We start from the raw sequence: 22,552 nt of genomic DNA on the forward strand, positions 1-22,552 counted from the left end.
AATGTGCATGTATATGTGTGAGGAGGAGAGATAAATAAATAAATAAATAAATAAATACCAAAATACATAATAATGTTTGACATCTGTCACCTTTAAAGGGAAAAGGTTGGATATAGAAGGCTGATTGACTGTAATCTGTATGATGATCTGTCCTTTCTGTGAAAAACACTTACAGTAATAAAGCAGGAAACCAGGCTTATACCTCCTCTGGCAGGGCAACCTGAGATGGACAGATAGATAGATAGATAGATAGATAGATAGATAGATAGATAGATAGATAGATAGATCACAGTCACTTCAGTGATCACAGTTTTTTAAACTACTATTCATTTATGTGAGTAATCAAAAAGTCAAGAGACGTGTGATCTTTATACCGACACGATGTTCAACTAAACTAAACCAACGTAGGCTAACATCAAATGGTTAACACATGACCTTTGAATCAGTGGATCACTCAATCATAATTCAGCTGATATTCTGCATTTCTCTTATTTTCAAACCCTCATGTACGGCCCCAAACCAGCAATGAATGTATCTACTAACAACTACTGTGTGTGTATCAAAACCCTGTTATCATCCGTCCGAGCCATAGAGCTCCATTGTTTTCCAAAAACTAGTAAAACTGTAATGAAATGTTCCTCCATTACCACGAACACACACACAGTGTTTATTTTGACCCCAACAAATGCACCCTCCTCTTGTTTGAGTAGCATTTGATGAAAACAAACGGTGTCCAGCTGTTTTGGGAAATGACTGAGTCTTTTGTAAAAATGAAACTAAATACTTGAGGTCTGCTCTTAAAGATTTACGTCTCCAGGAACCGATGGACTTGGAGCTGAGAGGCACAGAGAGCCAAAAACACAACATTGGTTTTGGTCTTTTCATGGGATTTGTTGACAAGACCAAATATATGATCGGCCTTATCCGTTAACTAGAGTGAAGGTACATATATCAACTAGAAAAGCAAAGGATTCCAGTGGTAACAATCATGTCATGTTGGCATGTCGAAACGAGGCTAAATAAGCCTCCTGTTTTGGCGAAAGAGAAACTGTCATTGCCATTTTCAAAGTGGTCCATTGACCTCTGACCTCAAGATATGTGAATGTAAATGGGTTCTATGGGTACCCACGAGTCTCCCCTTTACAGACATGCCCACTTTATGATCATCACATGCAGTTTTTTGCAGGCAGGTCTATTACACGTTTTGGCGTGATACCGAACTATCTCTTTAAGACTTGATGGATGACTGTGTAGAGGGAGGAGGTGTCTAGTGGAGGGTATAAAGGATGAACACCACTGTTGTGTGGTGCACTCCAAATGCATTCCATAGTGTTAAGCTGGTTAAACTGGTCAGTGACATTTGGGCTGAGCTGCTTCCAGTGGCTGCAGAACGCTTCGTCCCACCGGAGTAGTGAGAGGGGAACAACTACTGGAAACAAACAGAGGGATCCTGCTTTTGCATGCTGATTGTCATACAATGTTTAGCCTGTCTCATTCCAACTGTGCTTTGTTTCAGGGCTGGGAAACTCTGAGGAGGAATGAGTGCGCTATTGTTAATTAATTAGACAGATCATGGCTTGTAGACTCCAGATTCTGAGAGCAGTCAGAGCTTACGCTCAAACTGCAGAGAGAAAACTCTGACACACGAATAATATACTCAAGAATGTGGTAAATATTAAATGTAACATACAAAATGTGTCCATGATAGGAACTTTATTACTGTGCGTGTTACAGTATGACCCATGTCGACCTGCATGGAGTCCAGAGTGTACCAAAAGAATAATAACAGTGTTAATCTGTGATCAATTACAAATTGATGAATTACATTTGACTCAAAGTAAATAGAATAATAAACAGACCGTTACATTTGGTAATTAATAATTATATTTCATTCCTATTTATAAACGATGAATTAATAACATGTTATTCATTACATCAGGAGTGTGTACACACTCCGGATAGGTTTAATGAGCCACGTTGTGCTTGATGATACAGTATGCAGTGAACTCACCTGACCGGTTTCACACAGAGAAACTGGATCTTGTGTCAGTGTAGATTTACATCCCGTTAGCTCTCCTCTCTGTGAATGGGATATCAGCCACTGAGCTCTTTAAGAACTCCAAGAAGTATAAATGTTTCATTTGTCTGTTTGAATGTTTTTTGTTTTTGTTGTTGTCAAAATGGTTCTTCTTGTTTGTGATTATGTGCACTGATTTTAAGATTTTAAACTCTATAACATGTACTTTTAATGATTACTTGAACTATCGGTGCCCAGCTTTAGTTACATACGCGTGTACAGTCCATGGGACGCTGCTTCTGCAACTGTCAATGTTTGTCTGTCCCTGACAAAAAATCTACTACTACTACTACTACTACTACTAATAATAATAATAATAGCTAGATTGGCACTCGGAGAACGCAGTTGATTCAAAGATCAAGGCACAATGTTATGACAAAGTAGTATGTACTAAGTGTATGCATACTGCATGCAACAGCATGTACTTTATAAAGGCAGGTGCAGTAAGTACTAAGAGTAAAAAGAAAAAGTATGTGATTTGGAAAATAGTCGTAGTTCTCGAGCCATGAGTGGAGATATTCTAATAATTTATATTGTAATGTATATTCTAATGAGCATGTATGTGACATAGGAAGGGGAGCCAGATGTTAATGGCTTGTTGAATTACATGTTTTCTGATCAAGACAGCCCACAAAAAAACTGACTGGCTTGTCTTATTTCAGTTTGTGGGTTGGTAGGAACTCCAGATACCCAGATGGATGTGCACGAGCACTTTCATGATATGTCCCCTTTAATCAGTCCAGCAGCTTAAATCAAGTTGTAATTAACAGGCCATGTGTGGAGAATCATCAGTATCTTGTCAGGTATTCCATTTGCCCAGATCCTGTGGGCACAAGGAAGGGCGAAACCGGCACACCCGGCTAACTGCCATGGAAACACGCTCATGGTTTCTCCAGCACTCTCTTTACACTTTACTGAATGCCTTCCCACGTCCCCTATACACATGTCAGTCATTGGCGTACGAATCTTAAGAATTCACACAGATTCGAGGTATTTCCAACCTTTATTGAAACAGAGCCCTGATATGTACAAAGTCAGCAATAAAAAAAAAAAACTAAAATGTTTTCATTCAAGCAAACATCTTTAGTAACGTGTACTATATCACGTAGGACGGTAAATTCTGTTGAAATAAAGGGTCAAGTCGTCTGAACACAACAAAAGGTCCAGATGTGAAGTACAGTTCCTGTCATGGATGAGAAGCAGAGGACTAAAAACACAATCAGCCAGGGCAGCGATTGTTCCACAGAGGCAGAGTTGCATAGAAGAATGTTGCATGTAACACGTGTGAACTATTAGTGGGAGCTCCTGCAAACACATTTACAGGTACGTTATTCCAACACCGACGGAAACCCTCCAGAGGCAGCTACCGGGACATCGAGGGGGGATATTTTTTAAGGGTTTGCTTAAATCTCTTGATATTTTAAAGTACATTCTTCTAAATTAAAGCAATTCCTCAGAAATCAGAACTGTGTGTGTGAGCGGCTATATCTCAAGCTTACCATTAGCTCATCTCCAGTTCAAGATTATCATTTCAACCCTGTACAATCAAACATTAATGAAACAAAAGTGGGGAACTGAGGTACACTTTTTTTTTTCCACAGAAGATCAAGAAATGAACCAAAGTGCATCATGGCCTGTGTTGAGCTAAAGGTGTGCAAACATCTGTGTGACTGTAAACCCATTTCCTCACAATGCATATGCAAAAACAGTCAAGCAACTGACACGAGTCAAAAACAGTGTCGCTTATTCCAGAGAAACGTGATGCATTCACAATCCGAGGAAAACGGCAAACACTGTGATGACATTTCAGAAAAAGCTGTTGCCTTGAAATCTGCCTCTCTTACCGAGGAATGTCTTTGTTTGTTGGAAAAAGTGAAACTATGGCTTAGTAAAGAAAACGTGAAAGTGTGCAGAAACATGAGGTAGTACAATTATAAAGGAAATAGGATTCTTTTACAACATTCAGGGTCCCAGTTTAGTTCAACATACGACAGACTTCAGACCTTTGGTTTCAGGGCAAAAAAAATATCAAATCGAGTCACAATATTCAGCGACGGTTCACTTTTACAAACGCTCCAAATACTTTTCACATTCCACTTTCCATCGCAGGCACAATTCCACCTCACAAAGGCCTGTGACTGATTTTTTTAGCATTACTTGCGTTATTAAGTGTGATTATTATTCCTCAACAATAAACAAATCCTGTTCATCACAGTTTTAGAAGCTAAACATGATGAAATCGTTCAACCATTTAGTCTTCAGTTCCCTTTAAAAACTATGTTTTATTCCAAATGATCAGATAGGAATATTGGAAATCTATATTTTTTTTGGGCTGGGGGCAAATTACATTATAGGCATCATCCATAATTACTCTCAAAATACAGAAGAAACTAAATGATGGAGAGCATATACCATGAATAATGTACTTGGGAGTGCCAAATCAAAGAAAAGTATAGCAGCTGATCTTGAGCCAAATTTTTACCTGACTATCAAATTCAAGGCACCGTAGGTATAGACGATGAGATCACAGAGGAAATCAAAGGAGTGTCCATGAAGTCAAATTTGAAATATCCTCCTCTCCACACTGGGTTCTAGTCAAAAGGCAAAGAAGTGGGGTAAAGTGACGCTGGGCATGTGAAAATCGTGCACGTCTCCAGATACTCCTTATTAAAAAAAAACACATTCACTCCATCACGTGGCCACGTTTCTGCTTTTCTTTTTAACACAGTCTAGCTTTCTTGAACGTATTGATACAATATGTTTGAAAAATTAAACAAACTTTTTATTACCCGGAAGGGGCGAAAAAAACCAAAAAAAAACCAAAACAAAAAAACTCAACTCTTTAACTACTATTCTGCTTAAATTTAACCTGGGATTTACTTTCATAGCGTTTTGCATTCATGCGAACAAAAATTCTTTCCGATATGTCCATGAGAAACTCAAACAACAAAATGCTCAGCGACTGCATCTCCAGTGAAACTATGAAGTCTGCTGACTAGTTTCACTGGAGATGCATATTTGAGCACTAAATGGAGAGACTGTTTGCAACACTGATGTGAACCTTAGAAAGTAGGGATGCACCGATACCACTGTTTTTCAGACCGAGGACAAGTACTTACATTTGGGAACTCTCCGATACCGAGTACCGATATGATTACTTTTCTGTGCCAAAAGACCCTCGTTAACAGCCAGCTGGAGGGTGTGAGCGACACACGGCAGGCTGGGGAGTCCCGCATATGAGGCGGTGCGCTGCGACCGGCTCTTGGCCGGCTTGAAAAGGCTCGGGGCGAAGGTGGCTCGCGGCAGTAGCTTTACAGCGCTCCCCGCCCGGACCTCACGGCACCGTGACGGAGCGCCATGCGCGACTGTCGACCGGGGCGGACTGCCCTCAGTGCGCACCGGTCAACAGTCGTGCAGCGGCCCACGTAAAAGGCGCAAGGGGTCTGTGGCAAAAAAAACTGTTGCGCAATGATAGTGAGGGCCGGCGCGCGCCGGCTGAGGTGGGATCCCGGCCTAGCGGGGTCGGGCGCACCACCGGTCTGTCTCGCCCGCACCGTTGGGGTGGTGGAACGTGACGACCCGAAAGATGGTGACGTGAGGTTAACGTCACGCTGCAGTAAAGTGGTATCGGTGCCATTTTGCGAGTACCAGTATATGAGCACAGTATCGGACCCGATACCCGATACCCGATACTGGTATGGTATCGGTGCATCCCTATTAGAAAGGTGGCAGAATTATGAAGAAAACAAAAACCCAGGCTAAAAATATGTAGAACTATTCAGTGGCCAGTAGTGTCGGGTGATATGATATAGGATTTTTTACTGTGAGACTAAAGAAATTTGTCGACCGGTTACAAATTCGGCATCATCGTTCATACTAAGGCAACTATCACCTTAAAAGCTCTGGATGCTTCAGGACAGTGTAGGCAATGCTGTGAATCAATGAGCGGGACTATTTTATCACTTTATTACTGTTTTCACAGGATTTTCAATATCGCAATATAAAAGTACATATACCACGACTTTACACATATCACCACCTTCCTCCTAATAACTAACCATGACTCCTATGTAGTGTACTTCCATGTAAACCAACCAGACGTCTGGAGAAACCCCCAACAATAGAAAAAAGGGTGTTGACGTTGTGTTTTCTGTTAAGTGCATAAAGCCGTCAAATCTCACGAGGGCAACACGTGGCGATGATGTTTACTAGTTGGGGACGACAGGCAACTGACAGGAAATACACCACCACGGGGCAGGTAAGCACGGGGAATACAATCCTAACTGTCAGCAGAGTAAAACATCTGACATGAGACCGGACTTCACTTTAGTTTTTAGACAAAATAAATAACAGAAACTCCGCCACATGAAGCGAGAGGATTCCAGTAGTGGTGTGTATCTGACGTCAGTGATGATCGCCCCCGTGGACATATGATCAAACGGAAACCAGAACGCTTCCGATACCGACATCTTGTCCCGTCGCCGACAGATTTTAAGTACAAATGCAGAATCTGTTTATAAAGATTAACACATAATAAACCAACGCTGCACCTTAGCTTAAATTTAGGGAGTCAATCGACGCACCGTCCTCAGTTCAGCAGCAGTGTCACCAATGTGTTTTTTCTGATGGGAATTTCTCCAGTACTCTATTCTTTCACGGCCACGTCAGTTTAACCAAACTTCCCCACTAAGCAGCAGACGTACCATTTCTGGCTTCATTAGAATATTCAGGGGGCAAAGACAAACATTCTCTAGCAGTATTGGCAGATGACTTCGGTGTAAACAAATTCACAGAAAACATAAAAATCCCATTTCAGCATCCGAACTTCAGGAGTAACGTGTTTTCCTTTTGCTTCTCCTTTATCTTCACAGTCTTCAGATTAAAACAGTGAGACCCTCACTGATGTAGCAGCAGCTCCCGGGACAAACACAAGTCTGCAGAGAAACACAAGAAAAATCACATTAAAAAAAAACAAGTGAATCAACAGCAACAGGCACAAAACTGAGATTTTTACAATATGTCTACGTGGGACATGTTAGCCTGGATTATAAAGAAGCATGCCTGTGGCTGGATTACTGCTGATTTTAATCTCTGGAATAGAGTTTTGGAAGGATTACGGACCTGCTGCACGTATAACAGGTTACTACAGAGTAGGGATGTCACGAGAACCGATACTTCGGTACCAACTCGGTACCAAAATTCTAAAAATGTGACGGTACTCATTTTCTTCGGTACCGAATGATGCCTGTAATTGTCATTTGGTACCGGATCGGAGGTACTGGAGATGCGATTCTTCCGGATCTAATGGGGGCAGTATACGCTTACAAGTGTTCTCATCTGCCGTGAAATGAAGGAAGAAGAAGAACGCTGTAACAGCACGGAAAAAAAACAACAACACGAGACGTGAAAGAAGGCATCTGGCTAGTTAGCTAAGCTACGTGCAATGAACGAGAGCGAAAACGCTGAGCGACCGACCGGCCAGTTGTTATTATTTTCCGACACACCTCCAACTCCGGGTAGTTTGTGAGCTGCGGCAGGGAATAAATCCGGCTCTGTTGAGAGCAAAAGAGGAACCGTTTCCAGTCTCCCTTCTTCTACAAGTTAACCACACGCAACGTTACAATAGATTTGCAAAAACCAGAATGCGGTGCAGAAAGGGTGCCGTCGTACTTTTCTTTCTAAAGGAGGAAATACATCCAATCTAGCAAAGCACCTCAAAGACAGACATCCAGACAATACTGTTTGTTTTAAATACTTGAAGGCTACATGCCTCTGTTCTGTTTTACAATGTTAACAGACGTTTCTTTTTATTTATTACTTAAAGGCTACATGCCTCTGTTTTTGATAATGTTCAAATGTTTTAATAAAGGAGTGCGTGTTGATTTACATGGGATTGATTGTTTTTTTTTACCGTGGTACCGAATTGGTATCGAGAATCGTGTAAATTCACTGGTATTGGTATCGACTACTAGATTTCTGGTACCGTGACATCCCTACTACAGAGCATGTAGTGTGTTGTCTGATTACCTGTGTAACACGATTTCTCTGAGTAACCTGTTTTCTGTGTGCATGTAAACATCCTGACTATCATCTGTAAACAGTGTGGCCCCGTTCAGACCTGGTATTAACATGCGTCCACAGTGATCGGATCACAGGTACGTCTGTTCACAACTGGCATTAGAATGCGTCTCCATATGCGTCTCTTCAGTGATCACTTTTGATCTGATCTCACTTCCCCGCCCGATATGCAAATAAACACGTAGTAAACACACAGCTTATACAGCAGCCTTTGTGACGTAATATTACATGACTGTCCGTATTAATATGTCTAACAGCAAGATAAATTACATTTATTTAAAGATAACACATTCATTAAAGAAGTGAGGTAGGGGGCTCTGCTTTCTTAGATCCACGTGCAGGGGGGGGGCTTCAAGGAAAATAGATTGGGAACCACTGCTCTACACTTTTCTCTTTGTCACTCATGTATCTGATATCTTGACCTCCAACACTGTGCTGCTCCCCTGATACATATTTATTTGCCTGAGGAACATCTGTCAGCAGTTCTGTTATAAACAAACTGTGTTTTCCTTGAGGAGACACTGAAGCCCCCCCCCCCCCCGGAGGATTTCACCCAACAGCCAGCTGCTTTACACACATGGTATGTGTGGCATAGAGACGGCTGGAGAGACCTTCCTAACATTCTACCAACCTGAGTTGAAACACTGAGTCTTATTGTGCAGCAGTGAGGACGTGAGGGTTGCAGCAGCCTATAAACACACAGATCTGCTGAGTCGCTGCAGCATTCTGTCTCAGACTCTTTTATAGCAATGCTACACACATACACACTTGTACTTCTATCTTTGTGAGGACGCTCATTGACATAATGTATTTCCTCAGGATGTTCTGATCAGTCAGTCACCGATCGTTATTGTTCTATATAGTTTGATCGGTGGTCTCTATAAAGGCCGATCAGGTGACATCGATTATGAACTGAAATTACGATACGCTTTATTGTCCCCTTGGGGAAATTTGTTTCTTCCAAGACATGTGGACCAACACACACACAGAGAGAGCGAGAGAGAGCGAGAGAGAGAGAGAGAGAGAGAGAGAGAGAGCGAGAGAGCGAGAGAGCGAGAGAGAGCGAGAGAGCGAGAGAGAGCGAGAGAGCGAGAGAGCGAGAATCGCATGTTGACCGGCTCAGAAAAATTGCAAATAGATTCTGCTTCCAGCGATCGGCCCGAAAAATGCTGATCGGAGCACCCTTAGTATTTCCTAGCCCCTTACCCTAACCAGCACAACTAAAAGCAGTAAACGCATTTATTCAGCATGTGAGGTGTGGTGGGAGAGACCATCAGGTGAGGTCACAGGCCTACCGTCAGTCACACTGACAGGGGCAACTGACTACAGGGCCACAAACACTTCCAAATAGCCTGGGAGGTCCCGCCCTCCACCTCCCATCAACACAGTTAATGTGTCTGACAGCGTGCCAGTCTGTAAAGCATTGTGTGTTGAGGATTATCATCAGCCACCGAGCAGCAGCGAGGAGCCAGAGCCTCCGGTGAATCCTGCAGCACAAACGGTCCTTTGTTAAATCTGACCCTGCAGCATCGTGCGAGAGGGGCACTGGTGTGTTTGGAGATGTGCAGCCGCTCGGCTCGTCAGTCACAGATAGTCTGTGCTCAGCTTTGCCGTCATAGATTTCCCTCACACACTCACTGTTACATAACTGTCTTATAGAGCTTCAGGCAGGGATTCAGAGCTTCATCCTGCAGCCCGTAGAGGCAACACGTTTTAATGGCCAGTGCCGACTCATCTGACGGATTCAGAGTCGGGATTCACCCTGAGCCACCTGACTGTAACAGAGCACAATCTGTTGCTGGTAGCTGGGCTGGTCGGTACTTAACATGACGACATGCTCTGGACTGCCTCTATCCAAAGTCTTTGATCCTGTTTATATATACTACTGAAAAATGATCCAGAATGTAGAAGACAAACTCTAAAAAGGGTTAATTCACCCAAATCACAAACCCATTTTCTCACTTATCCCTAGCGGTACCAACACATGTACATCATTTAAAGATGAACTGATTGGAGCAAATATGATTGAAAAAAGTTATTGTTATAAAACGGTCGCTATATCCTGACAGTAGTACATGAAACAGGTAACATGAAAAAAATCATAAGCCTCTGTATCCTCCGGTGTCCCTAACGGCAGCGGCAAGATTTCACAGACCGGAGGAAAACAAGCAGTAAGAGCTGATCTGAGGTCTGCTGTCCAGCTGCCGTCTATGGGAGCCGGCTGTCAATCACTCGCAAACTCCGACCAAACGGTCAAACTAGGCAGCGCTGATCAAATAGGAATCAATATTCTGTTACGTTAATGTCTATTTCTCTCCTCAAATGTTTTCAGAATCATCTTGTAGTGCACGGTTTAGCTGTAAAATGAGAAAGTTTTTTGACCGGCACCCATTTTGAGACCTCTTCATGGAATACCAAGCATCGCTCACATGACCGGAGCACAGCCAATAGGAACGCTCTCTCTCTCTGAAATGACCTGTGATTGGTCAAAGTCTCCCGTCACGGGTTAGATTTACTAAAGCCTGAAAACAGAGCCATGAGGAGGAGAAGTCTAGTTATCTCTCAGAACACTTGAATTACAATATGCTGAAAGGTTATTATTAGCACACCTTATTTCACAAGCTACTCGATCCAAATAGTGAAGTTTTCTGGTTCAACACTATAAAGTTTGTACACCTAAATTATTGATATAATATGAATGAATGGTTAACTGGAAGAATACGACTCCTGAAATTGACATGACGCAATCTGCTAGAGAGAAACGGATCACTGTGTCGGAGTCCAATCTGATTTAACAGTTGTGTTACGATCGGCATTGTTTTAGACTGAGATCTGATCACAATGTGAGCCAGACCACCTCCACTTCTGACCAACTGGACGGCATTCCACTTACAATGCTCTCCGAGTACATCTACACTTGCATTAACATGCGTTTGTCCTTATCCAGATCAGATATCCAGTCAGAGCATTTTATGGAATGTGAATTCAGTAGGGATGTGACGAAATATCATGCCCCGAAATATCGCGATATAAAAACGTGACGATATGCATCGTCGAGACAAAAAAACTGAATCGCGATATCATGGCATAATAGGTGCTACATACATACAAGCTCTGGCGCTGAAGCTGCAGCCTCTCCCTGCTGCTGTTCAAGGCCTATGGAAGGAGGCAGAGTACGCATCATATCTTTGGGGGTACAACACATTTGCAGTAAAATCTGGTCTGCCCTCGCCGAAATTGAACCAACTGCAACGCACGGCCGGAGCTTCAGTTACACTACGTATGTGTCATACCCCGAGAGCCATGTCTGCCCGTGACCCAGCCTCCTTTCATAGCCCCACACACACACACACAGCGCAGTCAGTGAACAGCTGATCAGAGAGGCCGAGGTGGAGACGAGTTGACAACTATGCCTGTTGCTGTAAGTGCAATAAAACTTTGCAAGTGTAAAGCCATGATATGTTATTACACCTGTTCAACAAGCATAAACACGATGAAACGGTTAAACATGAAGGAAAGCAACGTTTCAATCTGCTCTGTGTGTAGTCTGTCATCCTCTGCTGCTGTTTACACAAGCAGAGTGCGTTAGCTCAGCGGCTAACAGCTAACTGTAAACACATGTAAGTTCTTTAGTTGTGAATGACTTTACTTCCCTCTAGTAAGCCGTGTTTCAGTGTATGTGTCTGGGGAGTTTATTGTGAAGGGAGGAAGGGAAGACGTGAAGCGGTGATGCGCTGTTATTGATGAGGGTGAAGACTATGGAGGCTCTGTGTTATTAATTTATTATCTTCATAAAGTATAGGAGCAGCGTAACCCTCGGCTACACAAGACTGAAACTAAAGCTGGCAGTAGGCCGTGTAGTCCAACTGTTTAGGTTAGTTTGTCATGTATCTTACTGGTGACCTGATCAGCTGGCTGAGACAAAGCCCCCCCCCATACCAGCCCTAATATTACCTGCTGCAGTGAGTGACATCAGCAGAGGACAGGAGGAAGGACTGACACCATAAAAAATGGAACTATAGGGCAAACAACAGCATTGTTTTGCATTTTATGTCTTTTGAATAAAAAAAGCCATTTTTTCACAGTCATATATTTTAATTTGTTAAAATTATTGTTATAATATCATATCGAGATCGTGAACCCAATATCGTGTATCATATCGTGAGCTGAGTGAATCGTCACACCCCTAGAATTCAGTATTGAATCAGCCTGATCCTTTGTAATTCCTAATCAAATCTGCATGTTGCCCACCATACACACACCGATCAGCCATAACATTAGGTCAGCACGGGCACCCTGACCGGTCTGCGGATACGCAGCCCCATACTCAACAAACTGCTCCTCACTGTGTGTTCTGACACCTTTCTATCAGAACCAGTATTAACTTTTTTCAGCAGTTTGAGGTACATCATCTCTTCTATTGGATCGGACAACACGGGCCAGCCTCACCTCGCCACGTGCATCAATGAGCCTCGGGTCTGACCCTGTCGCCGTTTCACCGGTTTTCCTTCCTTGGACCACTTTTGGTAGATCCTGACCACTGCAGACCGGGAACATCCCACAAGAGCTGCAGTTCTGGAGATGCTCTGACCCAGTCGTCTAGACAGCACTATCTGGCCCTCGTCAAAGTCGCTCACATCCTTACGCTGGCCCATTTTTCCTGCTTCCAACACAAAGTTCAAAATGTTCACTTACTGTCTAATATATCCCCCCCACTACCAGGTGCCATGGCAACGAGATAATCAACGTTATTCACTTCACCTGTCAGTGGTCTGAATGTTATGGCTGATCGGTGTATATGATCGGACATTTCAAACCATCAATATTTCTAATGATTTTTATTTGTTTTACAGTGATGATGAGCCTGAAGAGCGTGAAGAGCATCCTCCCCGGCAACAGACGAGGAGCTCTGCAGAGAGAAGCAGTAGGAAGCCATGAACCACAGGGCCTTCCTGCAGGAGCTCACAGCCCAGTTGTGTGCAGTCACAGCTGCTGTTCCTCCTACCGAGGCAAAGTGGCCACTTATCCGTGGCAATCTCTGATCAACCTGATGCAAGCTGGAGGGCCAGGTATGGACCTAAGACCTGTGTGCACTGCAGGCAGACCAGGCAGGTCAATCAGACTACCACCTGGAAGTGTAAGGAGTGTGCTGAGGCTCTCTGGATCAGTGCTGACAGGAACTTCTTAATAAACTGCAACTCATTATTTTCTTGCCAGCAATGTTTGTCAATTCAACTGGTGAAAGTGCCGGTCAGCAGAATGACAGGGCAGAAAGCAGAGCGGGAGAGGGCAGGTCAGCTGGGATGTTTGCAGCTCCTACCCCCCACACCCTGCTCACATAATATGCACTCCTACCCATCCCCCCCTACAAGAGAGAGCAAGGCACATGACGTAACAAGAACAAACAATGGCCAAAAAGTGTGATACAATGTCTTTAACACATACACACGAGAAAGTGATTCCGGGAGCTCAGTTAAGAGATAAGCGGCTCACCATCATACATGTAGTAACATGAACGATTTAAGTACCAAACAACAGGAGGCGCCAATACAGGCTCACTCAACCTCTTTAAAAAACAACAGGCATCTGTGTGCTGATGGATTTGTGACCGGCAGGCCAGGGGGGGGGCGGTTGAGGCTTTGGTTGCATAAGTCAGTACGAGAGCACTATACACTCAGGGCAGTCACTGAAGTTACTCAACATGTGCTCGGGGCAGGACACTAAAAGCAACCCCACCCTCCCTCTTTACCATTCACTGGCACACATAAATAAACTCCATGGAACATGTCAGGACACCGCACGCTGCAAATGTCATTTTTTGCAACTGACTGACAGCCTTCAAATTACAGGGATGAACAGACCCGAGGGCAACGATTTAGGTATGAATGTGGAGCATTTAAACTTCTCACAAGTGTTTACATTAGTCCCTGAGAACTAAAAACCCTGCAGGCAACTGTACACAACACTGAACTTCAACCAAATAATATTAATTATATCAAAAGGCACAATCAAACGCAATTCCTTGCAAGATGTTTCCTGATTGTAGTTCATGACATCAGAACAGTGGGAACATTAGAAGGTAACTTCACCCGTTAACAGGCTAGTGGCATAGTCTCAACATGTCTAAAGCCCAGGACAGACCGCCCGCGTGAGCGGCGCGTTTCGGCTGCGTTACCTGTTGTTTTTTATTTCAGCCACACAGCCCGCGTCTCACGTGCGCGGTTCACAGCAATAACAGATAGTGAAAGTGATCTATTGACAACATATTGACATTATACCAGCAACGTTAATACAGTTTCGATGTCTCTATCTGTAGAAAATGTTACGGAGATGAAAAAAAGTAAAGATTTATTTTTAAATCAACACTTCCTGCTTTCATTTCAAAATAAAAGCCCTCAAGCGTTTTTTTTTCTGTGGACAGAATTCCTTCATTTGTTAACACAAGGCTTTTATTCTGAAATATTTGCAGGACAGTGTTGTAGAACATGCAATGACTTGCAGAGCTCAATGAATGAATATAGCATGGGGTTTTAATTTTGGATTATTACTATTATTTACAAATTACCACACATTTCTTAACCTTTCTCTGTCTAAAATAAATATAAATGACATTTATAATGAAATAGAATGGCCATTATGAAAGGCAAACTATGTAGAAAGAAAGGGCTGGCAGTAGTAGCTGCAGCAGCAGAAACGCAGCTGGTCTGAACACCTGACGCGTGAATCATGCAGCCGCCAAGCGCTCCTGATGTGCCCAATCTGTCGCGGGCGTTAGACACACGTCACATATTGTTGTTCTCAGAATAAGTTATATTATTAAGAAATGGCCATAGGCAGTCAGCGGTACTTATGGATGTCTCGATACCAGAATTTTAGTAGTCGATACCAATACCAGTGAAATTCCACGATTCTCGATACCCAACTTGATGCCACGGTAAAACACAAAAACAAAACAGTAAACCCCATGTACTTCAACATACATTCTTATTACAGTTTGCATAATGAATTTGGAAAACTTATTACTAACCCCTGATGATCCGTCTCAAGTTTCTCGCCAAAAACTACATTTTACAAGATTACATTCGCACTTCGCCCAATATTCATTTTTACTGAATAGTGCTTGAACACATCATAATGTAACTCAATTTGACCTCCGTACATTAGCCGATTGCTCTGTCATTTAGCCAAGCAGGACTGTGCTGCTGCCCACCGGCTGATAACAGCTAACGTTTAGCTCTCCTCCAGCCCGTTTCAACACAGATCTGTTGTTTACAATGTAGCATTATCAGGACATTTTTCTATAGTCCCCCGGGACGATGGGACAGTTAGTCTCGACCCTGAAGAAGAAAAACGAGTGCCCTAACGTTTTTTTTACGAATTTTGGCATCAACTTGATTTGCAAGTATCGGTTCTCGGGACATCCCTAGTGGTACTATACATGTTCTAGGACATTAAAACAATCTTTATATTTGACAGTTATGATTTTTTGCCTGCATTACCACAGGTCTTTTAACACACCATAAATATCTGCATATGAAAGAGTGTCCAAGGGATAGAGCCATGCTGATAAGTAGGGACGGGCAAGATATCTGATATACTCAATGTATCGCGGCTTGCTCTATGTGGGATGTAGTAAATGACTATATCGCCAACATCGAGTATAAATATTAATTGTCATTTTTCTTAAATCCGCCGGCATGAGACTTGCTTCTCTGTGGCTCCTCCCACAGGCGCACTCTCCTGGGCGCATGTGTGCGTGGCGTACGAGCATTGATGTGCGTATGGCGCGTGTGTGGTTGTATCTGGAGGGAAGCAGGTGACAGGGAAAGAGCCAGCAGAGAGTGAAAGAAATGAAGCGCCAAAGCGAGTTTATACGTGTTGAGGTCGGAAACGGTGATGGAAGATGCCAGCCTCCACTTAAAAAAAAAGAAGGTCAAACTAGCCCCCGTGTAGTTTTGCGGTACGTGTATATTATAGGTTCCTATGATTCCTGCTATGCAGATGTAATCTGTTGATAAAAATGGAATCAACTGTAAATCGCGGAATAGCGTGGAATTTGCCAAAATGTGGATGCAATTTATGAAAATTGGGGTTTCCCTGCCATTACAAGCGTTTTTTTCACATTACCTAAGTCGACTAGCAGAAACAACGATGCCGCTGTGTTTTGGTTTCATTTACGGGCACGCTGCCTCCCTTCTCTCCTCTGTGTTTCACCGAGAGCGAGCCCAGCTGCTGCTCTCACACACACACACACACACACACACACACACACATACATACATACATAAGCATGCACACACACATTCCTGTCCGGTCCTCTCAGACGACTAGCGTAGTTCACACTACACGACTTTAGACCTGATTTTACACTCGCCAACAGTTTTTGGAGCTTCTCAACAAAAGCGCCAGATCAGAGGCAAACTGGCGTTGGCTCGGTGCTCGCCGATGCATCACCTAGCGGGCTTAATGTGTGACCTGTTAAGGAGCTACAGCCAATGAGGGCGCTAGACACAGGTTGAGGGGAAACCTGAGAGAGGGGGTCACCGGTCAGTCCTCCAAAAACCTGAGGAATTCGACACCAACAGCTAAATTTAGAACACTTTATTTTACAAACGGACGGAACGTTTTTTTTTAATAGCTGTATTGAAGCAACTTCACTGACAAAAAAAAAATAGTGCCATGTTGTCAATTCACATCAAATTCATACAATTTTGAATATATTCTTAGGAATTGTTGACATTTTATTCATCCACCACATGATTAGGCACTTTTTCTGATGACTAAATGTGCATCAATCCTCAAACACAGAATTCAGAAAAATAAAAACGGAATACACAGAATTTGGGGAAAAACCTGCGACGGTTAATACAAGGGAAATATAGATATTTTTTACGAATAGTCGCATAAACTATTTGATTTTTAATAATTTAACGACTTTACGAAACTCATGACCCATTCCTAGTGCATACTAGGGATGTCACGAGAACCCATACTTCGGTACCAAGTCGATGCCCAAATTCTAAAAACGTGACGGTACTTTTTTTCTACCGTACCAAAGGTACCGTACGATGCCTGTAAAGGTCATTGGTAGGGATGTGACGGTGAAGAAAAATTCTCACCGGTTAATAAACTTGTGACAACACCGGTGACACCGATTACATCGGACATTTTACAAGAAAAGATGACGGTCAACATGTGCAGAGCGCTGACTCCGATCTTTACCGCCGGGTGGCGGTGTGTCTGGCCTCTCTGGTAGCGCCTTCGCTGCGTGGCTCCGCTGCGGGGGTCTACCTGGCACCACTGCTCTGTGCACACCGGCTGTGACGGCTCCATCCATCTCACTGCGATTACCTCATTAACGTTATGATTCCCTTATAGCATTGAGATTAAACGTGAAATATTGCCAAATAGGTGCGTTTGCTTTTCACTTCGACAACAGAACCTCTGCCATTTCTCGGTCTGTCAACTCTCTTGTCCCGTGTGTGACACCTGATACTCTGAGCTGACAGACCAGATGCATTCACGGTCAGTATGTAGCGACCGTCGTCTGACTATCGATTGATTACATGCTGCTGATATGCCAAAATGAACGAAATGGGTCAATTCTATTTATTTATTACTTAAAAGGCTACATGCCTCTGTTTTTAGTAATGTTCAAATGTTTTTAATAAAAGAGTGCGTGTTGAATTACATGGGATTTATTGTTGTTGTTGTTGGTTTTTGTACCGTGGTATCAAATTGGGTATCGATAATCGTGGAAATTCACTGGTATTGGTATCGACTACTAGATTTCTGGTATCGTGACATCCCTAGCATATACTAGACATTACGGTAAGAGCGTGTAAGACCTGGCTTCAAAATAAAAGCGACCAAGAACTGACTTCAAAGTAAGAGTGATTTTCCGGTCAATGTGTCAGTCAGAGTCAGTCAATAATAAATTAAGAAATAAAACAAAATTCATAAATATTAAAGAATAAATAAAATGAATGATACTTAAAAAAAATTCTGCCTGCAAGAATTTTTTCAATTGTGTGAATGATTAGTCATACTTGAGTCTCTCAGCTCTTTAGTTACAGTGAACCACATACAATTACTATTCCCACATCAAATTGGAGGTGCAGTAATTCATAAACAAGGCAGATAGCAGAACAGACAGCACATTAGAAAGTTCAAAGAAGCAATGTGGTGATTATATGAAGATAAAAGACATAAGCACCTGTAAAACGATCTGGTCGAGGGTCATGCAGCACACATGACCTGGTCCATTCTGGCCTGCAGCTCGACAGCATCGGGCCGGTCCTGAGGGTTGACGGCGAGCATGTCCTGCAGCAGCTTCCTCACTCCGTCGGACATGCATGACCTTTGTTTCTGTGGTATGTTCAGTACCAGCTTTGGATTCTCTAGCAGTGCCTCGCCCACCGGCACAATGTCCACTCCTTGTCTCACGTATGTACCCAGCAGCTCCCGCTTAGACTCGGCGTCAATGAAAGTAATTCGTTCCAACATGGCCCAGATGATGATGCCGAGGGCAAATATGTCAGCCTTGGCTGTGTAGTGGCCCTCCCACACCTCGGGAGCCATAAAGAAGTCTGAGCCGCACGCCGACGACAACCAAAACTTGTTCACGTTGATGTTTTTGTTCTTTTCTTCGCCCTCGTAGGTGTTTCCTAAACCGGCGCAAACTTTACTCAGGCCAAAGTCGGCCACCTTGAGGACCGGAGTCCCTGACTTCTCCGAGATGAGGATGTTGTCAGGTTTGAGGTCTCTGTGGACAATGTTGTTCTCATGCAGGAAAGCGACGGCGCTGGTCAGCTGGAGCATAAAACTGTTGTTGGTCCGCGGGTCGGGCCTTCGAGACAGGATGAACTGGTTGAGGTCGCCGCCTTCGCAGAACTCCATGACGAACCAGAGGTAACAAGGCTCCTCCGGAGGACCATGCACTCGCTCACCTGCAACAGATGCACATCGGTCATGCACACAGTGATGCAATGACACATACTACTCCAAGTTAGCTAAAACCAACCAATAATGATCACTTATTTTCACTGAGAAAATACATTGGGCCGCCTGCTACAGATGTGGTTTTTAGATTCATTTTTGGGATTATTTCATGCAGTTGTATGTGAATAATTGTTACCATTTGATACCAGGTTGAGATGATTAAATGTTTCCTAATGCCGGGATCAGACTACACGATATCTGCCCGATTATAACCCGACACGGCCATCGTAGGGGATCGGGAACGATAAATGCGTGTTGTGTGTGAAAATCGATTCTCTTATCTCGTGTAGCGTGACATAGTACACGACAACCGTCGCCACGTCTGGGACGCCCCACGACACCCCGAGGAAAAGTCTAGCCTGCCCGAATTTTTCGTCTTGACACGCCTAGTGTGATATCTCCAACGACGTGTTCCATTTGCGTTGACCAATCAGGTGCTCTCTCCAGCACGCAGTCGCAGTCAGGTCACTTGGTAATAAACGAACATGGCGAAAAGGAGGAGGGATGCCGAGTTTGCTGCTGTCAGGTGGGACAACGAAACTGACGAAGTTGTGGCGACTGCTCCCCTGCCTATTTGACGTTTTGTCGAGGGAGTACCATGACAGAGTAAAAAAAAAAAAAATGTTTGCGAGAAGTGGCAGAAGCACTTCATCAACCAGGTGAGTAGATATGCTATGATATGCTAGCTATATGCCGGCATATCACGGTCCCAATTGCGGGAATATGCTAAATTATCATTACCCGAGCATTGACAGTTGCTTCAACCGCCTCCCCGATGACCTCTGAACCTCGCGCATGATCGCGGAATACGACGTGCCATGATTGGATCGTGGTCATACGTGTAGTCTTGCCAGTCACCCGACCAAGACACTGCCAAGAGTTTATGGCGCTGTGATTGTTAGATCTGACATGGTGACCATCGTCAAAGACAAAAAATATCGTGTAGTCTGATCCCGGCATAACAGCCAGTGATTGTGGACTCTAACAATGTGTTCTACTCCAATCTCTTTGGCTGTGCCCTGCCTTTCTGCATCAGGGTGTTTCTTGTAAAAGGTTCCGTGTGGGCGGGTGTTTATCGGAATCACAACATGCTGACACATTGCAGAACCAGATTTGCAATAAGAACAATGTGTCAAACTGACGGTTAAAGTTAAAAATTCACCATTAACGAGCCACCGTAAGCCAAATTAACTGAGCTGAATCCATTATTCATATTCTACTCATGATGCTAAAACCACTCCATATGGGTCATTGATTGGGATGCATATTTCAAATACCTGGGAACAGATCAAGTGCAACTACTATAAAAAGGAGCTACAGCTGGACACTCATCAGTGGTTTGGAGTGACAGTTGAGATAAATCATTCTGTTCACAACATTACCATAATGCGATTCATCATAGAAACCACAACACCTGAACTTGATAAGGAAGCATTAAGAGAACCAGCACATGAAGACAGGCTTAAAAAGGGGCACAGACTTTGTTGATGTGGCTACTAAAGTGCACTGATCGTCAGAGGAATGTGTAAAACACCTCTGTGAACACAGCCAACACAGCAGACTCCATTTTAGTGAGTCCAAGAGCCTCAGGAGCTCCCTCCTCACAGAATCTACCCATCCCCCCCAGCAAGCCTGTGTCATGGCGACAAAAACATGACTAGCCTCCTTCTGCCTGGGACAAGACGTCAGAACTCCATGTAAATATCCAGCAATTTAACATTACATTGGACATAACGTTTGACCACCAAACATGACAGCTAGTTTCTGAAGCACCCTAGGGCATGAAGGGTCGCTCTTTAATTCGGCATTAATCTCGACCAGCTCAGTCACACACAGCTAAAGAGCCTCACACCTTTGAGCGAGGTCTCCACCAGCCGCAGGTACTGTTTGGACCGCTTGTTCCCGTGACTCATCTTCTGCGCCACGCCGTTCCTCTGCAGCACGCACTCCTCCAGCTGCACCACGTTCTCGTGCCGCTTCTCGAGACTCGCGAGCGCCCAGAACTCCTGCAGCGCGAGCTCCACGTTCTCCGGCGCGTCACATCGCAGCTTCTTCACCGCGACTCTGGCTCCGGTCTTCCGGGCCGCGGCCTCGTACACCACTCCGTACGTCCCGCGGCCCACCTCCCGCAGCAGGTTGTAGCGGGGCGCCATGACGACCCGTCGCTGCTCCGCCGCGCCGCCGTGCTGCTGCTGCTTGAAGAGGCCGCAGATCTCCTCCTCCTCCTCCTCCTCCAGGTCAGGACCGTCTTCTTCTTCCGTGTTGCCGACGCTCACGCTCCGGAGCACGTTGGGGGACTCGTCAGCTCGCGCTCCGGTTTGTTGTTTGCGGCAGGCTGCTCGCGCGCTCCTCGTGCGTCTCCGCCAGTTGTCCCCACCACCGGCTGTCCCCCCCTCCATCCGTCCCCCAGAGAGAGTCCTTCACGAGTCAAACGTTACATATAAATATGTCCACATGTTGTCAGCGACAGCGGCGTCCGCTCTCTTCTTTGAACAGCAGAGAAAGTGACGGTGGAGGTTTTTTTAGGAGGCTAAACAACACAGCGACGATATAGAAAGACATTTCCGGTCAAGACCTTCAAAATAAAACCTGTAATGTCGAATGGTGATGTGTTTGTCAGGAACGAGCCGGTTCATTTAGCCGGCTCTTTTAAGTGAACGATAAGAGCCGGCTCCTGTTCAGGAGCAGTTTTTCTTACTTAATTCAAGGCAGAATGATTGGACGATTTTCTCCGCGCCAAGGGCACTCCATACACTGACTGTGTTTGTGAGGTAAAGCGACGCTTTCCAACATTGGACGCTTGGTGGGCTGTCACTAGACACAAGGCTGTCCCCACCAGATTTGACAAACGCTTTCCCTCCGTGGGCTACTGCTCCCAGCTTTCAAACCGGAAACAGTATGGAGGCTCGTTTGGAAACTTTCTTCTCTTATTTCACGAAAATAGTTCACCGAAATGTGTTTCTGAGAACGTTTGAGGTGAGAAATAATCCATGCAGTTGCTGAATCTGTCTTTATTTTCGATCGACAACATTTATTTTAAAAGATTCTCAGAAGTTTCGAGAGGCGGCGAGTCGCGGCGGACGCCAGTGATTTGCATAAAGTAGACGAGCCCTCAACTTTATGCAAATAAGGAGCGGGCGTCCCCGTTTCTCGATCGCGACGCTACGCTACCAGAATGCATTGCGGAGCTGTTTACATAGACAATGAATGGGAAGCGTGGAAAGCACAGATCCTGTGGACACGTACCAAATGTTGTGTAATTGACGTCCGTGCAACCAATCGGGTGATGACAGACAAGGATCATACCATCAAGCAGGGAGGGGCGGGGTTGCACAGCGCGCTGACAGTCTACAGGTACAGAGCAGGAGGGAGAGGAGGCGAGAAAGAGAGAGAGGA

The 22,552-nt window shown here is 44.3% G+C and overlaps 2 protein-coding genes across 2 annotated transcripts in view; one reads left to right on the forward strand and one right to left on the reverse strand.

The window, feature by feature from the left end:
* Positions 1-22,552, forward strand: part of LOC141775661 (P2Y purinoceptor 1-like) — a 47,468-nt gene that overhangs the window by 23,496 nt on the left and 1,420 nt on the right. The gene's annotated exons all lie outside the window — the stretch shown is intronic.
* Positions 6,029-21,761, reverse strand: LOC141775643 (serine/threonine-protein kinase 35-like). Its single transcript, XM_074649222.1, has 3 exons — positions 21,009-21,761; positions 18,372-19,104; positions 6,029-7,011 (listed from the first exon to the last, which is right to left on the reverse strand). The coding sequence occupies exons 1-2, from the start codon at positions 21,553-21,555 to the stop codon at positions 18,395-18,397; spliced, it is 1,257 nt and encodes a 418-aa protein (XP_074505323.1). The 5' UTR covers positions 21,556-21,761; the 3' UTR covers positions 6,029-7,011; positions 18,372-18,394.

Source organism: Sebastes fasciatus, chromosome 1, assembly GCF_043250625.1.
Source record: "Sebastes fasciatus isolate fSebFas1 chromosome 1, fSebFas1.pri, whole genome shotgun sequence".
Taxonomy (NCBI): Eukaryota; Metazoa; Chordata; class Actinopteri; order Perciformes; family Sebastidae; genus Sebastes; species Sebastes fasciatus.

Bases quoted from the DNA above. Each gene is read 5' to 3' on its own strand.
- LOC141775643 (XM_074649222.1), bottom strand. From the start codon at position 21,555: ATGGAGGGGGGGACAGCCGGTGGTGGGGACAACTGGCGGAGACGCACG. The intron at 19,105-21,008 runs GTGTGAGGCTCT...CATCTGTTGCAG, and splicing joins GGTGGAGACCTCGCTCAAAG to GTGAGCGAGTGCATGGTCCT.